This window comes from Anolis sagrei, chromosome 2 (genome assembly GCF_037176765.1).
Source record: "Anolis sagrei isolate rAnoSag1 chromosome 2, rAnoSag1.mat, whole genome shotgun sequence".
Lineage (NCBI taxonomy): Eukaryota > Metazoa > Chordata > Lepidosauria > Squamata > Dactyloidae > Anolis > Anolis sagrei.
In genome coordinates, this window is record NC_090022.1 from 147,319,714 (window position 1) to 147,341,224 (window position 21,511).

A 21,511-nucleotide genomic window follows, 5' to 3' on the forward strand; every position below is an offset into this window, starting at 1 on the left:
GTGCTAAAGGCGCCATTTTAGAGAAGTTGTTCTCAACCTGAGGGTCCCCAGGTGTTTTGGCCCAAAACTCCCAGAAATCCCAACCAGTTTACCAGCTGTTAGGATTTCTGGGAGTTGAAGACCAAAACATCTGGGAACCCAGAGGTTGAGAACCACTGCATTAGAGGATGAACACAAAGTTTCAAGGGGAAGGGTTTTGTCCATTGTGGAGGGAGGAAGAGAATTTTGACCTCTACAACAACAACAAAAAAACAAGACATGGTACAAGTTCAACTTACAAGTTCATCACACACCACTTACAATTTCATCACATACCACTAACAAGGTATCTCCCTTAGTCTATAAGCGCTGGGCACACCCTCTCAGGAGCCAAATCCTTTGGCAGTGCTCTTATTGTTTACCTTGGACCTGGAGATGAAAAGGAAGCAGCCAGCCAGCAGCAGCCCCTGTAGTGTAGCCTGGAAATCACTGAACTTCACCCCTTCCAAGTAAAGGACGCTCTGACTGTAAGCCAGGATGAGTGCATTCAAGGCCAAGATCTTGAACATCTGGAGTGTGGTGACCAGGGTGCAGCGGCCCTGCTTGATCACGTGGCAGACTGTAGAGAGAAAGAGAGGGTGCCTTTGCTTGGATCTGCCTCGTTCAAGCTGGGTCTAGCACTTCCCCTGGACTTTACAGGAAGAGCATCTTCCACTACTGGTCATCCTTACCACTTTAAGGGGGCGGACCAGTCCCAGTCTACTTCAGCTACAATCAGAACAGGGCTGTTCCAGTTCTGGCCATTTGGGCCTTAAGGATACTTTCTAAGGAAAACATTTTATGGTTTTGGGTGAGGAGACTTTTACTTCCATTATGCCTTGCTATTTAATGGAGACAGTCATCCTCTTGCTTGTAATGTATTGCAGTCCTAAGAAGCCTGGTGGACTGAGCAAGGGGAGAAGTGTTTCCCGAGCAGAAGGAGGGAACTCATCAAACTACCCAAATGTGGATGGCTCCTCATGTTTCATTTCATGCCATGAAGGGAATGGCATGGGGAATGTGATATCATCACTGACTGCAATGGATACAATGCTGGTACAGTATGAAATTCCGGCCCCAGGTTCCCCTCCCTACGTACTGCACTGTATAGAGGAGAGTTTGGAGGTGAAAGGAGCCGCAATGCTGGCATCACCCAGCTTCACAATGGGTGCTTGTTCCTCTTCCAAATCTTTCAGCACTTGACTGATCCTCTCCTATTAGGATGAAGGAAGGGGAGAGAAGAGAATATTATTTATTTATTTATTTATTTCATTCACTTATACCCCGCCCTTCTCACCCCGGGGGGGACTCAGGGCGGCTTACAGGGGAGGGCACAATTAGATGCCCAAACACATAACAAGTAATACAAAAATAACAATTCAACACTTAAATTAAAACATCAGTACATAGTAAAATCCTAAAACCTAAAACAATCTCATGTCAGGGTCCATAAATCAGAGTCCATAAGTCCGATCTACTCCGTTTGTCTTTGTCTATTCCCAGGTCCTTGATTTAATTGTCAGAGTGACCAAAAGCTTGGTCCCACATCCAGGTCTTTAGTTTTTTCCTAAATGCTAGGAGGGAGGTCGCCGATCTAATCTCCCCGGGGAGTGAGTTCCACAGGCGGGGGGCCGCCACTGAGAAGGCCCTGCTCCTCGTCCCCGCCAGCCTCACTTGAGAGACTGGCGGGGTCGAGAGCAGGGCCTCCCCAGAAGATCTTAAACTTCGAGGTGGGATGTAGAGGGAGATCCGTTCAGACAAATACACTGGGCCGGAACCGTATAGGGTTTTATAGGTCAAGACCAGCACTTTAAATTCTGCTCGGAATTGGATTGGCAGCCAGTGGAGCTGACGCAACAGGGGGGTGGTGTGCTCCCTGTACGTCGCTCCGGTGAGCAACCTGGCTGCTTCTCGCTGGACTAGTTGTAGTTTCCGAGCAGTCTTTAATGGCAACCCCCCCAGACACAGCAAGGCTCCAGATGACCTCCATCACAGATAGGACATCCTCAATCAAGCATGGGCAAACTTCATCCCTCCAGAAAGGATGTTTTAACCTACCCACTCATAGATTTTATAAGATCCAGACATCTCCTTGTAGAGGACTTTCTGCTTTTGATGTTTTGAATAATTGATTTTAATGTTAATATATTTCTTTTTTTAAAAAAACTCTTGATTTTAATGTTTTGTACTTCTGGTCTGTGACCATCCGAATAAAATTAATTAATTCATTTAGAACTCCCAGCCAGCTTACTGCTGTTAGGAATTGTGGGAGTTGAAGTCCAAAACACCTGGAGAACTGAGGTATATGGGTTGCTTACCTGTACCTGTAGTTTCCCGAGTGGTCACCTGTGAATTTGCTCATATGGTAGTTTCTGCTCCTGAGTAGACAGCTTCGGAACCTTCTAAATAGATTTGAAAACTCTGTCGGTCAGCCCCGCCCACTCTCCCCTTGCAAGTATAAGTAGCAAGTGGGTGGGGTCACCACCTCAGTTCTTCCGCCAAGGAAGCAGCTAGAAAAACTGAGGCATGACAACAGGGGAGGATGGGAGGGGCTGTGCGAATTCACAGGTGACCACTCGGGAAACTACGGTTACAGGTAAGCAACTCATATTTTCCCATCGTGGTCAACTGTGAATACACACTTATGGTAGACTAGTGAGCTACTAACCTTGGCTGGTGGGCGTCATGCCACCGCAGAAAAAAGGACTGCCCTTCCAAACGAAGCATCCCTCTTGGAAGAGATATCCAGCTTGTAGTGCATCACAAAGGTCACTGGTTAACCTTTGGCACGGTTAGGTTAGGGTTGCCATGCTCCTGTCCCAAAGAAGGGGCTGCTGTTATCTGCAGTGGGGCAGCAGAGGTCCCAACCCTCTTGGGAGGGATTAATCTGGTTTCACTGGAGCCACCATGACCCTTCAACTTCTTCTTTCATGCTAAAGGCGCCATTTTTTCAACGGCTCTCATTCCTAAGTCATTATTATCATTACTCCCTGAGGGGGCAGAAGCGCTAATGGTGCTTTTGGCCTGGGAGGGAGGGAGTAAGGTTCGCTTATATAGCGCAGCCTTGAGGTGATACACCCTATTTTTTTCTCGTATGGGGTGTGAACGCCTGGCAGATAGAGCAGGATTGGGATAAATGGCTCTCTCCCAGGCAGAGAAGGCAGAGAGAATGGCCATCATTCTCTGAACAAGCAATACAGCGCTTGAAGACTGATGGAGTCGCCATATTCACCTCAAGAAAGTGGATTATTTATCAGTAAACTAAGAGAGAGTCCAGAAAACAGTCCGTGCTCAGGAAGGGAGATAGACGGTCATACGATAGACAATCCAGTCAAAAAAACAGGCAGTCCTAAAAGGTATTCGTAAGCAAAGGTTCTTTTGCTACTGACAGAGTGACGGATCAGAAGAACTGAGGCAGTGGCTCCGTCCACCTGCTACTTATACTCGCAAGGGGAGAGTGGGCGGGGCTAAACACCAGAGTTTTCAAATCTATCTAGAAGGTTCCGAAGCTGTCTGCTCAGGCACAGAAACTACCATATGTGCGTATTCACAGTCGACTACGATGGGAAATTGCCCATGCCTGTCTTAAATGAAAACTTACTTTGAAACTACCTTGAAAAGGAGAGACAGCAGAAGGTTGATAAAGTACTTCTTAACCTGGGACTGGGAGACTCATTAGCCCTAGACTAGACAATGATGAAGCATGATGGGATTTGTAGTTTTTCAACATCTATGGGGTTGAATGATTCCTACAAATTACCATATTTACTTGGGTCTAAGGCTCACTGCTTTTGGCTGAATTCCATAACCAAAAATGAGGTGCACGTTAGTTTCAATGGTGTGTTAGAACCACGCACGTAATCCTGCCACATTCACTGCTCTCACTAGTTCATTTTTGACACTGCCCTGAGGGATGTGAAGGGGCTGCACCTTCCCCTTTCTCCCTCTCCTGTCAGGTCAGTTACTTGCTCAAGCAGCTGCCTCACTTCACCCAGCTCCACCTCCTCACCTCAACCCAGCAGCCCGAGAGCATGGCCTGATGGAGTGGTATGGCCCCTTTTCATCTCACCTGTTTCATTGCCTGTCTCCCTGATGCAACCGTGTCTGCTGTGCCATTGGACCTGTAGTCAGACCGGCAGGCAGCCTGAGAAGAGTGAGCAAGAGAGTATGTACCTACCAACTGACTTCATTCTCGAGGCTGTCAAAACCTTCCCCTTTGGTTTTAAAGGACTTGTGAACAAGGCCAGTTGGGAGCCACACAAGGCTGGTGAAAGTCTACTAAATTTGGGTGCACTACATTCAGCAGCAAATCCCTTTTTTGTAAAGTGCAACTTCAAAACTGAAGCGTGCATTACATTTGATGGCATTCTACCCAAGTAAATACGACAGTTTAAGGATGTGGGATGGTTTGGAGTAGAGTACTTGCAGCTTCCATTCAATCTATTACACGAGTTTAATCTACTAGTACATCTACTAGTACAAGGGTACCATAGAAGACTCTTTTGTCTCCCTCCCGGCCTTTGTATTTCGCAAGGGGAAAGGCTGAGCTCTGAACTACATGTCAGTCTAACAGTGGAATAGCTGTGGACGATGCTAAGGCACAGACAGCAACTCACCCGCTGCATGGCTAACTGCTCCTCTCTGTGTGACATGACCCTGTGCTTAGCAGCCCGGGAGGTGGGCCTCATGTTGCTTCCAATGGCAGGCAAGGGCAAAGCAGGCTTCCCATCAGAAGGGCCATCACGTAGCCTTTTCTTGCGCTCAGGGATTCGTTCAGGTGCGTTGGCTAACAGGGCCACTCCTGCAAAAATGGATCATGACAATGAAGGCACAGAACACACTAGGACAGTGGTTCTCAACCTTTCTAATGCCGTGACCCCTTAATACATTTCCTCATGTTGTGGTGACCCCCAACCATAATATTGTTTTCATTGCTACTTCATAACAGTCATAGAATCATAGAATCTATGGAGACCTCATGGGCCATCCAGTCCAACCCCCTGCCAAGAAGCAGAAATATTGCATTCAAATCACCCCTGACAAATGGCCATCCAGCCTCTGCTTAAAAGCTTCCAAAGAAGGAGCCTCCACCACACTCCGGGGCAGAGAGTTCCACTGCTGAACGGCTCTCACAGTCAGAAAGTTCTTCCTAATGTTCAGATGGAATCTCCTCTCTTGTAGTTTGAAGCCATTGTTCCGTGTCCTAGTCTCCAAGGAAGCAGAAAACAAGCTTGCTCCCTCCTCCCTGTGGCTTCCTCTCACATATTTATACAGGGCTATCATATCTCCTCTCAGCCTTCTCTTCTTCAGGCTAAACATGCCCAGTTCCCTAAGCCGCTCCTCATAGGGCTTGTTCTCCAGACCCTTGATCATTTTAGTCGCCCTCCTCTGGACACATTCCAGCTTGTCAATATCTCTCTTGAATTTTGGTGCCCAGAATTGGACACAATATTCCAGATGTGGTCTAACCAAAGCAGAATAGAGGGGTAGCATTACTTCCTTAGATCTAGACACTATGCTCCTATTGATGCAGGCCATATGCAGTCATATTACTACTGTTATAAATCATAATGTAAATATCTGATATGAAGGATGCATTTTCATTCACTGGACCAAACACCCAATACACCCAAATGTGAATGCTAGTGGGGTTGGGGGAGGATTGATTTTGTAATTTGGGAGTTGTAGTTGCTGGGATTTATGGTTCACTTATAATCAAAGAGCATTCTGAACTCCATCAGTGATGGATTTGAACCAAACTTGGCTCCCCTGACAAATGGAAAACAAGGTTCTTGTGGGTTTTTTCGGGCTATAGAGCCATGTTCTAGAGGCATTTCTCCTGACGTTTCGCCTGCATCTATGGCAAGCATCCTCAGAGGTAGTGAGGTGAAAATGGAAAACACTGGAAGGGTTTGATGGGCATTGACCTTGAGTTTAGGAGTTGTAGTTCACCTATATCCAGAGAGCACTGTGGACTCAGGCAATGGTAGATCTGGACCAAACTTGGCCCAAATGTGATCACTGGTGGAGTCTGGGGAAAATAGATCTTGACATTTGGGAGTTGTAGTTGCTGGGATTTACAGTTCATTACAATCAAATAACATTCTGAACTCCACCGATAGAATTGGCTCAAACTTCCCACATAGAATCCCCATGACCATCAGAAAATGTTTTCTTATGGTCTTTGGCGACCCCTCTGACACCCCTTCGCGACCCCCTCAGGGGTCCCGACCCCCAGGTTGAGAAACACTGCACTAGGAACTGTCAGGTGACCTGTTGTCAGTGGCAGGTTTTGTTTCAACAACACATTCCTGTTCCAAAGGGAACAGGAAGGCAGGAGCATAGTCTATAAACCTGCTATGCATACTGGCAAAATCCTATAATGGAATCTAGAAAAGGAAAGAATCACTAGTCTGGTGATTTTACCTAAAAGCCCTATCAAATTTAAGAGAAGGCAGGTAGAATGAAGAAAAATGTGTGAAGACATGGTACCATTTCACTGAGATCAAAAAGCATGAACACAACTCCTAGATGCTGACAATTTTAAGAACGAGGTTAATTTGGGTAAACTAGAATTGATTTGTTTTTCATCAACCACTTTGTTAAATCTGCACAAACATGTAAATAATAAATAGGTGTAAAGGAGAAGATCAAAGTCTCAAAACACTGAGTTGATGTTTTTATATGTGCATGTGTTTTATTGTATTTTATATTGTGCTCGCTCTTTTGTTTTGCACTTTGTGCGGTCTGTAAGCCAGCCCAAGTCTCTTTGGGGAGATGGTGGCAGGATATAAGAATAAAGTTAATAATAATAATAATAATAATAATCAAACAGATAGTTTTGGTTAGACAGCATATATAAGTTTTAAAAGCTGTAGAGAATAATCAACCTTCCACAGTATTTCCTCCTGCATGAGAAGTAAAATGGCTCTAAATTTTTTACAAATAACACACATGTTATCACTGAAAAATCTAGAATGTGTTTTTAAAAGACTGCTTCACTAGCTTCAATGCATTAAAAAACCCTAAAATAAATAACAAGTAATGTGAGTTCTTTGCATTTGGTATCAATCATAACAAAGTACTCCCATTTTAAGAAAAAAGTACTATTCCTTTGGAAGATGTACTGTATTTAATTATAATCTACCTACCTGCCTATCTATACAAAAATCAAAGTATGTATGTAGGATGCTGGAGAAGGGAGAAAGCAGGCCCCTTTGACACCTAGGCAATCCCAGATATATGCCAGTCATGTATAAGTTCAGGAATGTCAGTGAAAAAAAAGTCCTCCAAAACCAGGGTCGACTTATCTACATAAGTATATATGGCATAGTCCTGTCTGTGAGAGATAGGAAAATGCCTCCATGTTTTGGTGTTTACTACCGAAGCCCCCTTTTTGTAAACAAGTTTTATAAACAACAAGTTGTTACAATCCAAGCTCTGATTAATCAGGGCATCTTTTTTAGTGAAGTAAAAACTCACCCACATCAGCATGCTTCAGAGCCCCCACGTCATTGGTCCCATCGCCACACATCAGTGTTACATAGCCAAGCCCCTTCAGTGTTGTGATCACAAACTCCTGCAATGGGAAAATTCATAGCCATGGGAGGGGCACTGCAATGCTCTCTGTGAACCGACACTCTCATTGCACTGCTCATCTTAACACCCAATTAGGTTTTAACTACATGGCATCTACTATCTCCTCATTCCACATTAGCAATCAGAGGAAAATGAGCAACAACAGCTAGTTAGTTAGCCTCTTAAATTAAGCAATTTTGAGGCTCACTGTTGGTAGGAAAAAAGGAGGTGGAATTTAGCACATTCAGGCATCAGAAATACGAGAAATGATACTGATTTAGCAGAAAGTCATGAGTCCTCCTAACAATTGTACAAAACTCTGTACATCTATCTGCATGGCATTTTCCCAATTTGTCAGTTGAGTGTTGTATGACCAATGGCACACAGCAGCAATATCCCAACTAAATTTTTATAGTTGGCTACGTTCATTTTGTAATCCTGGCCATGGGTTTGTTGAACTTATACTGATGGAGCTACAATGGAATGGGTTTCAATTTTTTTAGTGTGTTTAATAGGATTTTGGTATTTTATCATGCTTTTAGATGTTGTTATTTTGTTCTTTAAGTTAAATTAGGTTGTGTTATATTGTCGAATGTGTTTATTTTGATGAAATTTGTCTGTATGGTTTTCTTTCTGGCTATTGAATGTTTGCCTTATATGTTGGAAACTGCCCTGAGGAGATAGGGCAGTATACAAATAAAGTTTTATTAATATTTATTATTATTTATTAAAACAACAACGGCAATTTTAGAAAAAGTGCAGTGTGGCTTGCATTCCCAGGAGCTATAATGGCAGATGATGATCATCATCATCATCATCATCTTTATTTCTATCCCACCCTTGTCTCCATGAGGACTGAAGGTAGCTCCCAATTACATGACACAACCAAATAAATTTAAAAACAGCAAGCACAAATTTATTTATTTATTTATTTATTTACTTACTTCATTTATATATCGCTTTTCTCCACCCTTAGGCGACTCAAAGCGGTTAACAGTAGCAAAATTCAATGCAAATTAAAAACAATCTAAAAACGATTAACTGTTGGGTAATGGATGTCAGTTAAGAATCAGTTAAGACACAATAAAATACTTGTACAATTAAAATTGCATTTCAAACTAAACTCCTCATACACTCCCCCCAGCAGTGTGCCTCCCATCCTTTCCCCCAAACAGCCTGATGGCAAGTAAATATCTTCACTTGCTTGTGAAAGGCAAGCAGGAATGTGACCATCCTGGTCTCTCTTGGGAGGGAGTTCCAAAGTCTGGGAGCAGCCACTAAAAAGGCCCTTTCCCATGTTGCCACCAGATGTGAGATGGAAGGTTACTGAATACATTTCTCTGCTGGGGAGCAACATCTGCTGCAAGTCTGAACATCCTAAAATCTCCTCTGGGATAAGGGACCAGTGTATTTGGTCCATGTAGATTACTTCTGTTCCCTTTCATACCTCCCCTAACATGAAAAAGATTGCTTTTCTCTAGTGCTCAGGGAATAATCCTTGTTCTACCCACAATGGCTGAATATAACTATAATTATTGACTGAGGTGCAGCTGGAACACAGAGATGGCAAGAAATGAAGAATCATGATGATGAGACTAGCACCCCTTACCTTCTGCTTGGGTGCAACACGTGCGAAGACTTGCACATGGGGAATGAGCCTTAACAAGAGCTGGGAGTCCGTGGCCTGGAGTTGAGAAAGGCCCTCCCCTGTGACACACAGGTTGTGGCGCTGGATCAACTCCTGCAGAGATGGCGGGATGATTGGGAGCATGACGGAGCCACTGATGGACTGCCACTGCCAGCTGGAACCTGGAAGAGAGAGATTTAGCTAAGAGTGGATGGCGGAGTGTACAAAAAGGCTGCCTGCTTTGCAGAGCTGCCGCCAATGTTGAGAGTTACTCTGGCCTCCTCTTTCATGTGATGTACTCCTGCCACAGCAGACCCAACTCTTTCCCAAAATAACAAATGCTACTATCTCAATTATAACTCCCACCATCCCTCAGCGCATGCTACCAGAGAACAAATCCTGCACCATGTTTTTAGAACCCACTGTTTTCTGCTGAGAGTTGCAACTGCTCCCTTGTAGCCTTTGTACCTTTGCTGCTGGGTGGTTGCAGAATGAGTGTCTGCTCCTTTTGAGTGAAGTGCAGCTCCTGGGCCACATGACAGGCAGTTAGGGGGTTGTCGCCCGTTATCATCACTACCTGAGAGGGAGGAAAGAGAGGTTTATGGGATGTCCTTTTAACACTGAACCTTAAAAGTGCATCACATAAATTGGACTTGGGATACTGGAAATCTGTTTTAGAAGTACAGTCCATATTCCACAAAATTAGTGGCACAGGAAATGGCTATTTTTACCCCCGGGAGAACACCTCCCTATAAATTTGTAGGTGTTCTAGCATGGTTGTATGATCGACTTCTGCTGGAACCTGACCATAAAATAGCACTGGGTGTTTTAAGAGATTCCTAGGAGTCTCTTAGCCCTCGAGCATAGAGTCACACTGGAGAACCTTGAGATTCCTAGAGAGGACATTTTTGAATCATATCCATGAATTATCAAATCCACAAAGGTTGAAACTGCCAATGTGGAGGGATGACTGTACTCCTTCCCAATACCATTTGTGTTGGATTTGTTCTTAAAAGCAAGTGTAAAGGACACTGTACATCAGAAAAGCTGGAATTTTTGCTTCCTTTTGGAAGCATTTGTATGGCCTACACTACTGAACACTTCTAACAGTACTGTTTATACCAGTGGTTCTCAACCTGTGGGTCTCCAGGTGTTTTGGCCTACAACTCCCAGAAACCCCAACCAGTTTACCAGCAGTTAGGATTTCTGGAAGTTAAGGCCAAAACATCTGGAGACCCACAGATTGAGCACCATTGGGTTATACTCATCTTTCCTCTCTGCTTCCGAAGATAATTTCCTTGTAAATATGAATGACATGACCTTTCATGCTTCAAACAAAGATGAGTGTCATGCAGGAAAACTGTGCCACTGATGTTTTCTTGCCTGCAGTCATATCACAGTAACTGTATCATGGCCATATATGCCATTAAAGCTATACTTTGGCTTACTATACAAAGAAAGACTAGCCACTAGAAAAGAAAGTGAAGACTCTAGGAAAATGGGAGAAGGAAATTAAAAATCTGAGAACCGGTGAACATGAGTCACGCTCTCCGATTGCTCAGAACTTCAATGTCTGCAATTCCAACAACTTTCATTGGTTTCACTCACATGATGAGAGGCATTCAAGATTTCACGGATAACTGGCTTGGAGTCCACTTTGAGGGGGCAAGAGACCACAATGAAGCCCACAAACCGCAGATCACATTCAAGGGCTTCCCGCTTTATCTCTCGTGCCTTTGGATGGAAAAGAAGAAAGAACAAGAGAACACAGCCATTGAAAGTTAGTTGTCTCATCTAAACAATTCCCTATAGAAGTTTACATCATGACTACAATCCAAACCCTAAGCTAACGGACAACAAAATCCAGGAACTCGTATAGCTTTAATGGCAGCAAATCAGAAATGTTTACTTTATATGTATGCAAATTGTGAACTCGGAAGGCTCTTCCCTTACATACTAAAGAGAAGAGGCTTTTGCAACATATTTGGGACAAAAAGGCAGGATGGCTTGGAGCCATACAGGTAATATGGCTCTCTTTTCAGGCAAGCAGTAGAAAGAAATAGCATTTGGGATCCTGCACCTGTGTGCATTTGATAGGATGAGGAGAAAGAGGTTCAATTTTCTCATTTCCTCTGTTTAAGCAGTAGGCATTTAACCATCACACAACAATGTAAAGGAGTTCTCAGGACCTGGATTCTATTTTTTTCTCCTTGGCAACAGGTTTCTGTTGGAACAAACCATCTTGCCCAGGGCAAAAGGGGGAAGTAGGGAATGTCACATCTTACCTGCTGATGAGTGAGGTGCCCCAGTTCCTTGTAGCCAAGTGCCAGGACCCTGGCTCCTTCCCGGGTGATCTCTGTGTGGATACCATTGTAGTTACTTGGGCACTGAGAGAACTGCACAAGAACAGAAAGAGAAAATGGGACAGTCATTACAGAATCTGGAAAGTATACTTAGAAGATAAAAACAAAATGAAATCCATTGCACTGTGAAGGACAAGGGATCCGAATGCTAAATTACTGTCTGCATAATTGAGTCCAAGCAGTATTATGTAATCTGACTCCTTCACTGGACAAATGGGGAAAACCTATGAGCTGCACCATTAAGTAATGGAGATTAGCCTAGCATTTTTTTAAAAAAAAAAACACCAAAATGGCTGCAGGGCAATGGAAAGTGTATTCCAATCAAATTGAAAACAATGGTTCGTGCTCTAGGTGACAGTTTTCTGATCTTTCTCCTCTGAACAGCTCATCACACAGTGAAAGTATGACTTAACAGGCCATCTGTGGACAATTATATAGGGTGTGTTTACTGAATTTTGTCAGTGGGTATTTTTCCAATTTGGAGCTCAATGGTTCCTCCCATTTATACCACCTTATAGGTATGGCTTTTTGCAAAAAAATAAAAAAAGATTTGAAGCTTTAATTGTAACAAAAAACTGTGCATCCAAATATGTATCAGCATATTACAACGTACTTCCTATTACTCGATGCTTGAAGAAAACCAACAGGATATAACATCCTTTATTTTGTTCCTCCTGCCAGGGGCATTGCACTGTCTACTGTGGGCTGTGATGCTGGAGAAGTTCTTACCCAGGAGCACCTATACATTTGACAAAGACCTGTTTAACAGCAGCGCTAAGCAATGGTCCAGTACTGTTTCAAAAAATAGACCATATAAAAAAGAATAATCAAAGTGATTGCTATGTCCTCTGAAGGTAGTTAATACGAGCTACTCAGGTTAAGTAAAATTTATATTATATGAAGGATCTGCAGTTCCTACAGCCTATCTTCAGCATGTTTATCATACCCTCCCTAATTTGGAGGATGAGGTGTCAAACTATGACTAGGCCAACCTGGGACCAAGGTCAGTCATAGTGTGATATGGGACTTCAAGGGTCCTAAATACTAGGGCATTGGTTTTGCCATGGCCAACCCTGCAAGTGCTTAAGCACAGGCTAATTCCTATGCCAGGGTGAAGATGGCAGACATGTTCAACCGGGGAAGGAAAACTCATCCCACTTGACCCACTCCACTCACCATTCCGTGAAGCATCTCCGGGGCCCCCTTCACCGTTGCAATGTAGCACAGTTCAGTGGAGCCGACCTTCTCGTAGGAAGCCAGGACCGACATTCTTTTCAGGGCACTGGCAAAATGAAAGCGCTGGTGAATTTTCAGTCCCTGAGTTTTAATACTTCGGGGGAAAACTTTCTCATCTGGAAACAAAGAGATCGGGAAATCCTGAAAGGGTTCAACAGCACCACAAGCAGCAATCTTCCCCTCTAGGCCCCCTTGCGGGTGGCACAGAGGCTGGGAACCATTTGGCAGAACCAGTTTTCTTGGTTCCTCAGCCAGGGGACATTTTGGGGCAGGGTGCGAGTCATCTCTGTCTAGGTGTTTAACAATTATAAATGCCTTGGCTACCTCTTCATACATACAACATATCTCTAATTAGTCCCAACAGTGTTGAAGAAAACAAGAAGCAAAACTAAAAGTCTTCATAGAATAAAATGTCTTTGTTTATGCACAATTAGAAATGCAGAAACACTCAAGATCAGAAATTTAAGGGAAAAAGAGGGAGTTTCTGGTAGGGGAATTAATGTGGTTTGAAGGGAAAAAAACATATCACACCCTGACATGTTTGATAAACAAGTAAAAAGGACAATTTGAACAGCCCCTTTGGTTAGAGAACAGAAGGGTGACTGATACAAAGAGCTTGATGGGGAGATGAGAGGCTAACAATAACTGAAAGATAGGTGCAGAGATTAGTTAGCCCATGTAGGGCACCATGAAGCACCTGCTTTCAAGACATTCAAAAATACCTACAAAGCTTGACTCTTCATTCTCAAGCTTAAATTCCAGGCTTTAGAAAACATTAATACAAACTACCACAATTATTCAAGTCTAATGCGCACCTTTTTAAAGATAAATTACATAGTCAAAATTGAGGTGAGTTATAGATTCGATGGCGCATTAGAATTGTTCCCCTGCATCAAGCTGAAGCTGTGCCCTTCTGTCAGGCCAAGGCAAGTTCACCAGCCTTGGCCTGAAGGCTTTCTTCACAAGGCCTTTAAAACTGAGGGGGGTGGGGGCAGTTGAAGGCCTTGTACAAGGCAGTTGAAGGCCTTGTAAAGAAGTCCGATTTGGAAGCCCTGCCCTGACTGAGAAGTGCAGGTTCCACTTTGCTGTCAGCTCTCACAAGGCAGGGAGCAGAATGGCTGACAGGCAAGGGGAAGCTATGCTCCTCTATCAAGTGGAGGCTGGTGAACTCGGAGGGTCAGAGGCTTCCAGATTGGCCTCATGGTTTTGAAGGTCTTGTGAAGGAAGACAACTGGACACCATGGAAGACTGGGCAAGGGACACGAGGTGCACCTTACCCTTACCTGCATTGGGCCTATCATCAGGGAGGCAGGGGGCAAAACGACTGATGGGTAAGGGAAAGTCACACCTCTTCATCAGAATTCCACGGTCCCCAACTTGGTGCAGGACTTAAGACAATAATATGCACCTTCAAAATTGAGGTGCACATTACACCCTATGGCACATTCAACTCAAGTAAATACAGTAAAAACCCTGCTGCTCAGTGATCATGCTTCTGTTCCAGATATTTATGGAATTGTCCAAATGATCTAACTAGCTTTCTTTTCATCTATCTTACAAAGACTTTGAAATTTTAATTCATCTTTTAAAAATCTATTCACATAGTGATAACTCACCAAAGTTCTTTCCACTGACAGGTATGACTCACAGGAGAACAACACACCATCTCAGAGTGAGACTCTGAAAGCATTTCAAGTGGTTCATCTACTGCACTCATATCACTGACAAAGGCACATGACTCTATTCAACAGAATGGGCATGAGAAACTAGGGCTTTTTCTCAGCTAGCTGCTCCCCTCAAAAACTTAATTTCACAACTCTGGTTTCAATAAGCATATGAGCTTGTAGGAGAAAATTGGGAAGAAGCCATTTTACCCTTGGATGCTAAGCAAGCCTACCTTTGGTCACAGTCCATTCCACAGCAGTTAACATGGCCTTTTCTAGAGGGTCACCCACCAGGGACCCATCATCCAGCTGCATCAGGGAGTGGCAGGTGGCAATGACCCGGTGCGTCTCAATAGGAATGTCTGACACAGGGGTCACATCTTTCCCATCTCTGCAACAAGAGCAAAAATTCACATTCAGTTTTCAATAGGGGCTGCATTCAGATATCCTATTTCCAGTTCTCTAAACCAGTGCTTCTTGGGCTATCTGATGTGGAAAATTGGCTATTACTTCTTCACAATGTGAAAAAGACCAGCACCATATTTGTGCCCACTGCAACAGTTTCTTTCTTTGCTGGAAATTCAGCAGAGACTGGTAGCCAATGGCTCACAATGATTGACATCAGTCCACGAACCATAACTTTTCAGTAGCACTGCTCTGAATGATGATTTATGATATGAGTAAAAAATCAGAGAAGAGTTTTGTTAAGACAATTAATTGTGTCTTTTTTTGAAACCAAAGTTTCCAGTGAATGGGAACCTGATCAATCAATCTCACCAGGCAACTAATTCCAAATCAGGGACCATTTCATGGGGGTGGTTTGCATTTGTTTTTAAAATTTATGTAGGCTATTAGTCCATATTTCAAAAAGACATCAAATGTAGCAAAACAGTTGATCAAGTATTCTTTCCAATATTCCAATTTTCAGTTTTTCCTATTCTTCTAATACAAATCTAGCTATGGGCTAGGAATGAAACAGACAAACAACCAAGGCCAAGTGACACTATTGTACAAGGCAAATATGTCTGAACCAGCATTTTATAAAAGGAACCAAATTAGTTGGATCTTTGTGAAATTTTTGTACAGAAATTCTGGCTCATTTAATTGCTTTCACCTTGACACAAGATGTAAACATACATCTTGTGTGGATTATCTATAGTACTACCTTTGGATATAACTGTTTTAAGTGTTTTTAAATGTATATTTATTATAATTTTATGTAATTGAGTATTTTATTGGTGTTTTTATATTGTTGGAAGCTGCCCTGTGTTCCTCTTCAGAAGTCAAGAATAGGATGGGATACAAATGTTCTAAATAAATAAAAGGGATGGAAAAATGTACATGTGCTTACGTCAAAAGATTAAAGACGAAGTTTCCCTTCCCCAAACTGTTTATTCTCTCACCCAAGACTTACCGGAGTCCAGCTACACCCCTCACTACCAGGTTGTCACTGGTGAGTGTGCCAGTTTTGTCAAAGCAGCAAATCTGGACCTTGCCTGCAAATGGGATACGAAATGGTTCCGTGCAATAAACATCTGAAAGAAAAGAAAGAGAACCATTCAATACTAGCAGTCTACATTTTCTGGTTCTTAATACTACTATCACCTTATCTCACATGTTTTTACTGCATGGCAAAATGGGGTAGGTCTGGGTAGCACTGGGGTTTCTGCTGCTATCATCATCATCATCATCATCATCATCATCATCATCATCGTTACAAAGGCCGGGTGGCCATCTGTTGGGAATGCTTTGATTGTGCTTTTCCTGCATGGCCCCTGGGGTCTTCCACTGAAATACTGTTAAACTTAACGGTATTTCAGTGGAAGACCCGAGGGGCCATGCAGGAAAATACAATGTTTAAAATGAATAACAATTTTAACCAACATAAACTTATGTTGGTTAAAATTGTTGTTCATTTTAAACATTGTATTGTTCTTTATTCTTTCTGCACTACAAACAAGATATGTGCAGTGTACATAGGAATGAGTTCATCCCCCCCCCCCCCAATGAATTCACACACATATTCTCCATCCATCTGCCACTGGCCCAGCCCATCTGTCAAATTTTAAAATGCAATGCAGCCCCTGTGTCCAAAAGTTTCTTGGGGCTCCACAAGAAATGTTTCCTTCAAAAAGGCTCCACAGCTTTCAAAAATTGAGAACACCTGTTTTAGGCCATGTCCTCTTAGATATACAACCCTCAAGTTGGCCAAGTGAATAAATTGTCTTCAACCCTATGGATGGTTTTGACTCCACCTAAAGCAGTGGTTCTCAACCTGTGGGTCCTTAGTGTTTTGGTCAACAATTCCCAGAAATCTCAGCCAGTTTACAAGCTGTTAGGATTCCTGGAGTTGAAGGCCAAAACATCTGGGGACCCATAGGTTGAGAACCACTGTTCTAAAGTCTCTGTATCACCAAAATGGCCATATAGAGAGACTTTAGAACACTGGGAACCACTGACCTAAAGGAAAGTGTGATTTTCCCAAGTGGTCTGGGGTTCATTAAAAAATTGCAAAGAGATCAGCACAAGATCTGAACTGCCTATTTGGGGGATGGGGGAAGAAGCTAGGTGACTATTGCAAAACTGCTACGTTTACTTAAGGCTGTTATATAACCAATACTGTGTGTTGTGGTTTACTTAAGGTTTCAGAATTCAGATGTCGCATGTCATAATATTCTGCACCAAATGGAAGAAATACTACAGAAATGCCCAGGATAGAGGGCTACAAAGCAAAAGAAGGGTAATTCTCAGAACTTAAAAAATGTCACCAATTCTTCACTCTACAATACTGAAGCATGCAATCTCACCCCTTAAGAAGGTGTGTCTGCTACTTACATAATTTGGCAAGAGCGATGAGTGAGGTGTTGACTGCCAAAGACAGCTCAATAGGAAGTTCTGGTGGGACAACCGAGGTGAGGATTAAAGTGCATTCCAGAAAAAGCTTGTAGCGGTTCCTAGTGGGATCCTTGGTGCCTTGGAAAAAGAAGCAGAAACACAAGTCAAAGAAGGAGTAGGAGAAAGCAGAGGAGGAATCAGAGCCACAAACCTCAAACAGTTTTCTAGGGTACACTAATTTGCCACTGAAGAACCCTGAACTGTAAAGCACATCTGTCATTACTAGACCCTCGCAAACAGAAAAGGCTATCTACTTAATTTCTGTGGAATTTTCTGTCCAACCCTTGCCACCTCCCAATGCAGTGTAAGCAAGTATTACTTCTCCTTCTCTGCTTGTACTGGAAACGAATACAATATAAGACTCATCTAAGATAGGGAAATTAAGCAGAAATTCCTTGCTCTTGGAGGAAACACACCAAGAATAGGGATTTATGCACATGCACAATGAAAGGGCATGTGCAAAAAACAGCATGTGCTGTTTTAAGGGCAAGCAGCTATTCTTCTATGTTTGAAAGCAAACTTTTTCAAGGTCTAAAGTTCAAGAATTCATGCAAGGGTAATTCAATGTGGTCTACCCACAATTTTCAATGCTTGAGGGGAAAAAGAATTTGGCAGACATTTTTAATATGGACTTACTATCAAAACCTCCCTGCTCTTATTAAAATTGGCCATCACAGCCTCTCCGCAGAGAGGCTTACACAGTAAAACAGCATGTAAAAATGGCTGCCATTTCACTCCATTTTAAGCACCCCAAATTCAAAAACATTAATTATTACCTTCAATCCACACATATGCTGCAGCAGCAATGGCAAAGACAAGCAAAAAAAGAATGAAGATGAAAGTTTCCAAGTTGTTGGCTGTCACTCGTTTAACACCAAATAGGATTGTACGCAGAAGTTTCCCCTAAAAGGGAAGGAAGGGAGAGCTCTTATTGGGAAGCAACAATGACCTATCCTCTGAGGGGCTTTTGAGAGAATGGGGGACATAAGTACATATTACCAGCTTTGACTCAGATTCAATACTTGTGATGTGCAGCTATACCCTCTCTGGAAATAAGCTTGCTGTGAAATCATACATGTTTAGTTGTTATTGCCCCACTTGATAGCCTTTGGGAAGCTTTCTAAGATCTACAGAGATACTAGCAGGAAAATCTCATCAAGAGAGAGTCCAAAAGTGGCAGGTTAAAACCCAGAACCTCAATCAGAGGTTCTGATGAGAAACTCCCTCCTGGGCACACAGAAGATTGGGTGACTTGGAAACCGCTGAACAGACTGCACTCTGGTACCACGAGATGTAGAGCCAACCTTAAGAAATAGGACTACAAAGTGGAGTCCATGACATGCAAGTGTGGAAAAGAGCAAACCACAGAGCACTTACTATAATGCAGTCTGAGCCCTACCACATATACAATGGAGGACCTTCTTACAGCAACACCAGTGGCATTCAAAGTGGCCAGCTTCTGATCAAAGGAGATTTAGTATAATAGCAAATTTTAACTTTGTTTATGGTTTTTATACATTATAACTGTATTCTCAATTCACTTTTGACACAATAAATAAAAAAAACAGCTTTGAGCTTTAGAAAAAACAAGAGATAGATGGAAACAATGAAGCCACAAATCAGCCAATGAAGCTACTCCATAAATAGACATTTTAAAGCTATACTTTCCGTTAAATTATTGTTTGTAAAGGTGAAGAAATATTCAATGTGCTATCTAGCTCTTCTAAAAGGTGAAGTACTTTGGAAAATATTTACAAAATCAGTTATTAAGATGAGCAGCCTAAATGTACTACAATATCCTGGTTCACTTAAGAGAATTAAAAGATATAATGCATGAGTGAACTCTTTGGCTATTGTTGGATTGCAACTCCCAGCACCCCTGGTAAGCATAATCAATGGCAAGGACTTCTAGAGGTCAACAAAAGCTGGAGGGCTGCACTTTCTGACTCAGATGTGGCAACTACAAAGGATGGAGCCCCAGAAAACTGGATCTAGGTTTCTGATATTGACAACTGAATTAAATAGGCAAAGTACTACCTCTTGGATTTTGACATGTGGGACTTTGCACAAGTGAAGTTATTTTTCACTGGTTACATACCTGAGATGTGTTGAAGCCTGTCCTTAGAACATAGGCTACGCATCCATTATCGACAGCTGTAAAAGGTAGGAAAGCAAAGCTTTGATACATCATATTGTTGTAGAGAAAGGATCAACTCAACATGGAAAAGATGTGCAAGTTGAGGAAATAGCTCAACAAAATGAACTCTGCCATACTGAGCACTATATGGAACCAACGCTATTATACACAGACCATCAGAGGGCAAAGTAGGAAGCTGTAAGATTCAGCAAATAGATTTGGACAAGCTTGGTTCATTTGTCTGTGCATTTCCCGAGCTCAAAAACCTCTTTCAGATGAAGTTATGTCTGTCAATTCATCCAAATAGCTCCCTGTTGACCATGGGACTACTTCAACTTTAACATTTGCCATTTTATCAATAATAGTATGGGTACTCCCCGACTCATCAGGTACATAGCCTACAGCTATTGCAAAAGTAATAATTGCGCCAAAGACAGCTAAAGAATAACCTTTTGAATGAAGCTAGAAATACAAATCTAAGACAACAATAAGGATAGACTCAATCACATCAGAAAAGAAAATAACGGCATCCAGTCAATCTAAACAGTGGGATGAATGACCAATTAAGAGTATCTTCAGGAGGTCCCATCCCTTTCTGTGCTTCCCTACAACATATTCACCCTAGCCAAACTGGTACATACGTTTCAGGCCGGTGCTGGCCTTCTGTGGTGGGATGTGCTGCACAACTTTTGTTCCCCCGAAAATGACATGCAACCTGGAATCTGCCTGCATGTCAAGAATATGATCTGGGTCCAACTCTTCCACTGGTTCCTACAAGAGAAAGTGGCAACTGAGCATGGATAATAAATGAAGTGTCTTCATTACCTATCACTATTCTGAAGATGCTAAGAGTATAGAAGGAGATAATTCCACTATATACCTTCTCATAATGGCAATAGGAAGTGAAGGGGCATCTCTTCCTCACACTATTTGGGAGTAGTTCCAGATGTAATTCTGTTACTGCAGTGCTTGTAGAGAAGGGGGTGCATATTTTTTAATATTTTGTGATGGGAAAGCTGTGCGATTAACAAGAAAAAACTGCCTGAAAATCTGGCCCTTTTTTAACTGGGGGGTGGGGGGCTTGTGGACTGGTGGAAGGCTTCTGGAATCACAAACATGGGTCTAGAGGCCACTCCTATTCTAGAGAGACGCAATAGAACAAATACGGCCTTTCTGCTGTTTATGTGAGATAATGTCAAGAAAAATAAAATGGTAAGTGCTGGTTAAATCGGTAGCACAATGTGATTGAAAGATATCATCCATACCCAGGCCAAGGCACCCGATACTGAAATATGGGAGAAAACACTTCTTAGCAAAGTGACAACAGAGGCCATTGTTGAGTATCTTTTCCCCTGACCAATGACTGAGCGCATAGTTAACTTCTCACTGATGTCACAAATCTCACATGATCTGTACCATTCTGATTAAAGACACACACCTTTAGCATCTTGCACACAGAAGCATATTACAGCATGAAACTATACTACGGAATAGATTTTAAAATGAAACAGGCTAATCACAGAAATGGGCCTAAGATGCCACAGGCCTGTATTATGCTAAATGTAGAGACATAAAGAATCTTATCACTGGTAAAGAAGGTGGCACAATTCTGTTGTCTAACTACAAAAATGCATGTAAAATGATGTAGATTCCTGTTCCATTTCCTTTGTCTAGTTTTTATAAGAAAAATAATCTAGAACAGGAGGCATATGTATGTGGTGAAAGGAAAACATCTGCTACCATGCTGCAATGATATAAGCCTCTATGTTGGAGATGAACTGTTGCCTCAGTTCTTGTTTGAAATCATGAATCAACTCAAACAGGGACTGGTGAGTTTCAGATTCGCCTAGGGCAGTGGTTCTCAACCTGGGGTCCCCAGAAGTTTTTGCCCTACAACTGCCAGAAATCCCAGCCAGTTTTCCAACTGGTAGGATTTCTGGGAGTTAAAGGCCAAAAGCATCTGGGGACCCCAGGTTGAGAACCACTGGCTAGG

At 42.6% G+C, this 21,511-nt stretch overlaps 1 protein-coding gene across 3 annotated transcripts in view; it reads right to left on the reverse strand.

The window, feature by feature from the left end:
- Nucleotides 1-21,511, reverse strand: part of ATP13A1 (ATPase 13A1) — a 44,969-nt gene that overhangs the window by 5,158 nt on the left and 18,300 nt on the right. For 2 of the 3 annotated variants that reach the window (XM_060763852.2, XM_067463945.1), the window contains 16 exons: nt 20,160-20,289; nt 19,480-19,535; nt 18,158-18,284; nt 17,322-17,459; nt 15,901-16,021; nt 14,720-14,877; nt 12,763-12,938; nt 11,509-11,619; nt 10,832-10,957; nt 9,692-9,800; nt 9,206-9,405; nt 7,501-7,597; nt 4,635-4,819; nt 4,088-4,162; nt 1,118-1,232; nt 402-598 (listed from right to left, as the gene is read on the reverse strand). In XM_060763852.2, the coding sequence (XP_060619835.2) occupies nt 402-598; nt 1,118-1,232; nt 4,088-4,162; nt 4,635-4,819; nt 7,501-7,597; nt 9,206-9,405; nt 9,692-9,800; nt 10,832-10,957; nt 11,509-11,619; nt 12,763-12,938; nt 14,720-14,877; nt 15,901-16,021; nt 17,322-17,459; nt 18,158-18,284; nt 19,480-19,535; nt 20,160-20,289 (2,121 nt within the window). The remainder of the gene's footprint in view (nt 1-401; nt 599-1,117; nt 1,233-4,087; nt 4,163-4,634; nt 4,820-7,500; nt 7,598-9,205; nt 9,406-9,691; nt 9,801-10,831; nt 10,958-11,508; nt 11,620-12,762; nt 12,939-14,719; nt 14,878-15,900; nt 16,022-17,321; nt 17,460-18,157; nt 18,285-19,479; nt 19,536-20,159; nt 20,290-21,511) is intronic. The other variant, XM_060763853.2, reaches the window with a different exon arrangement.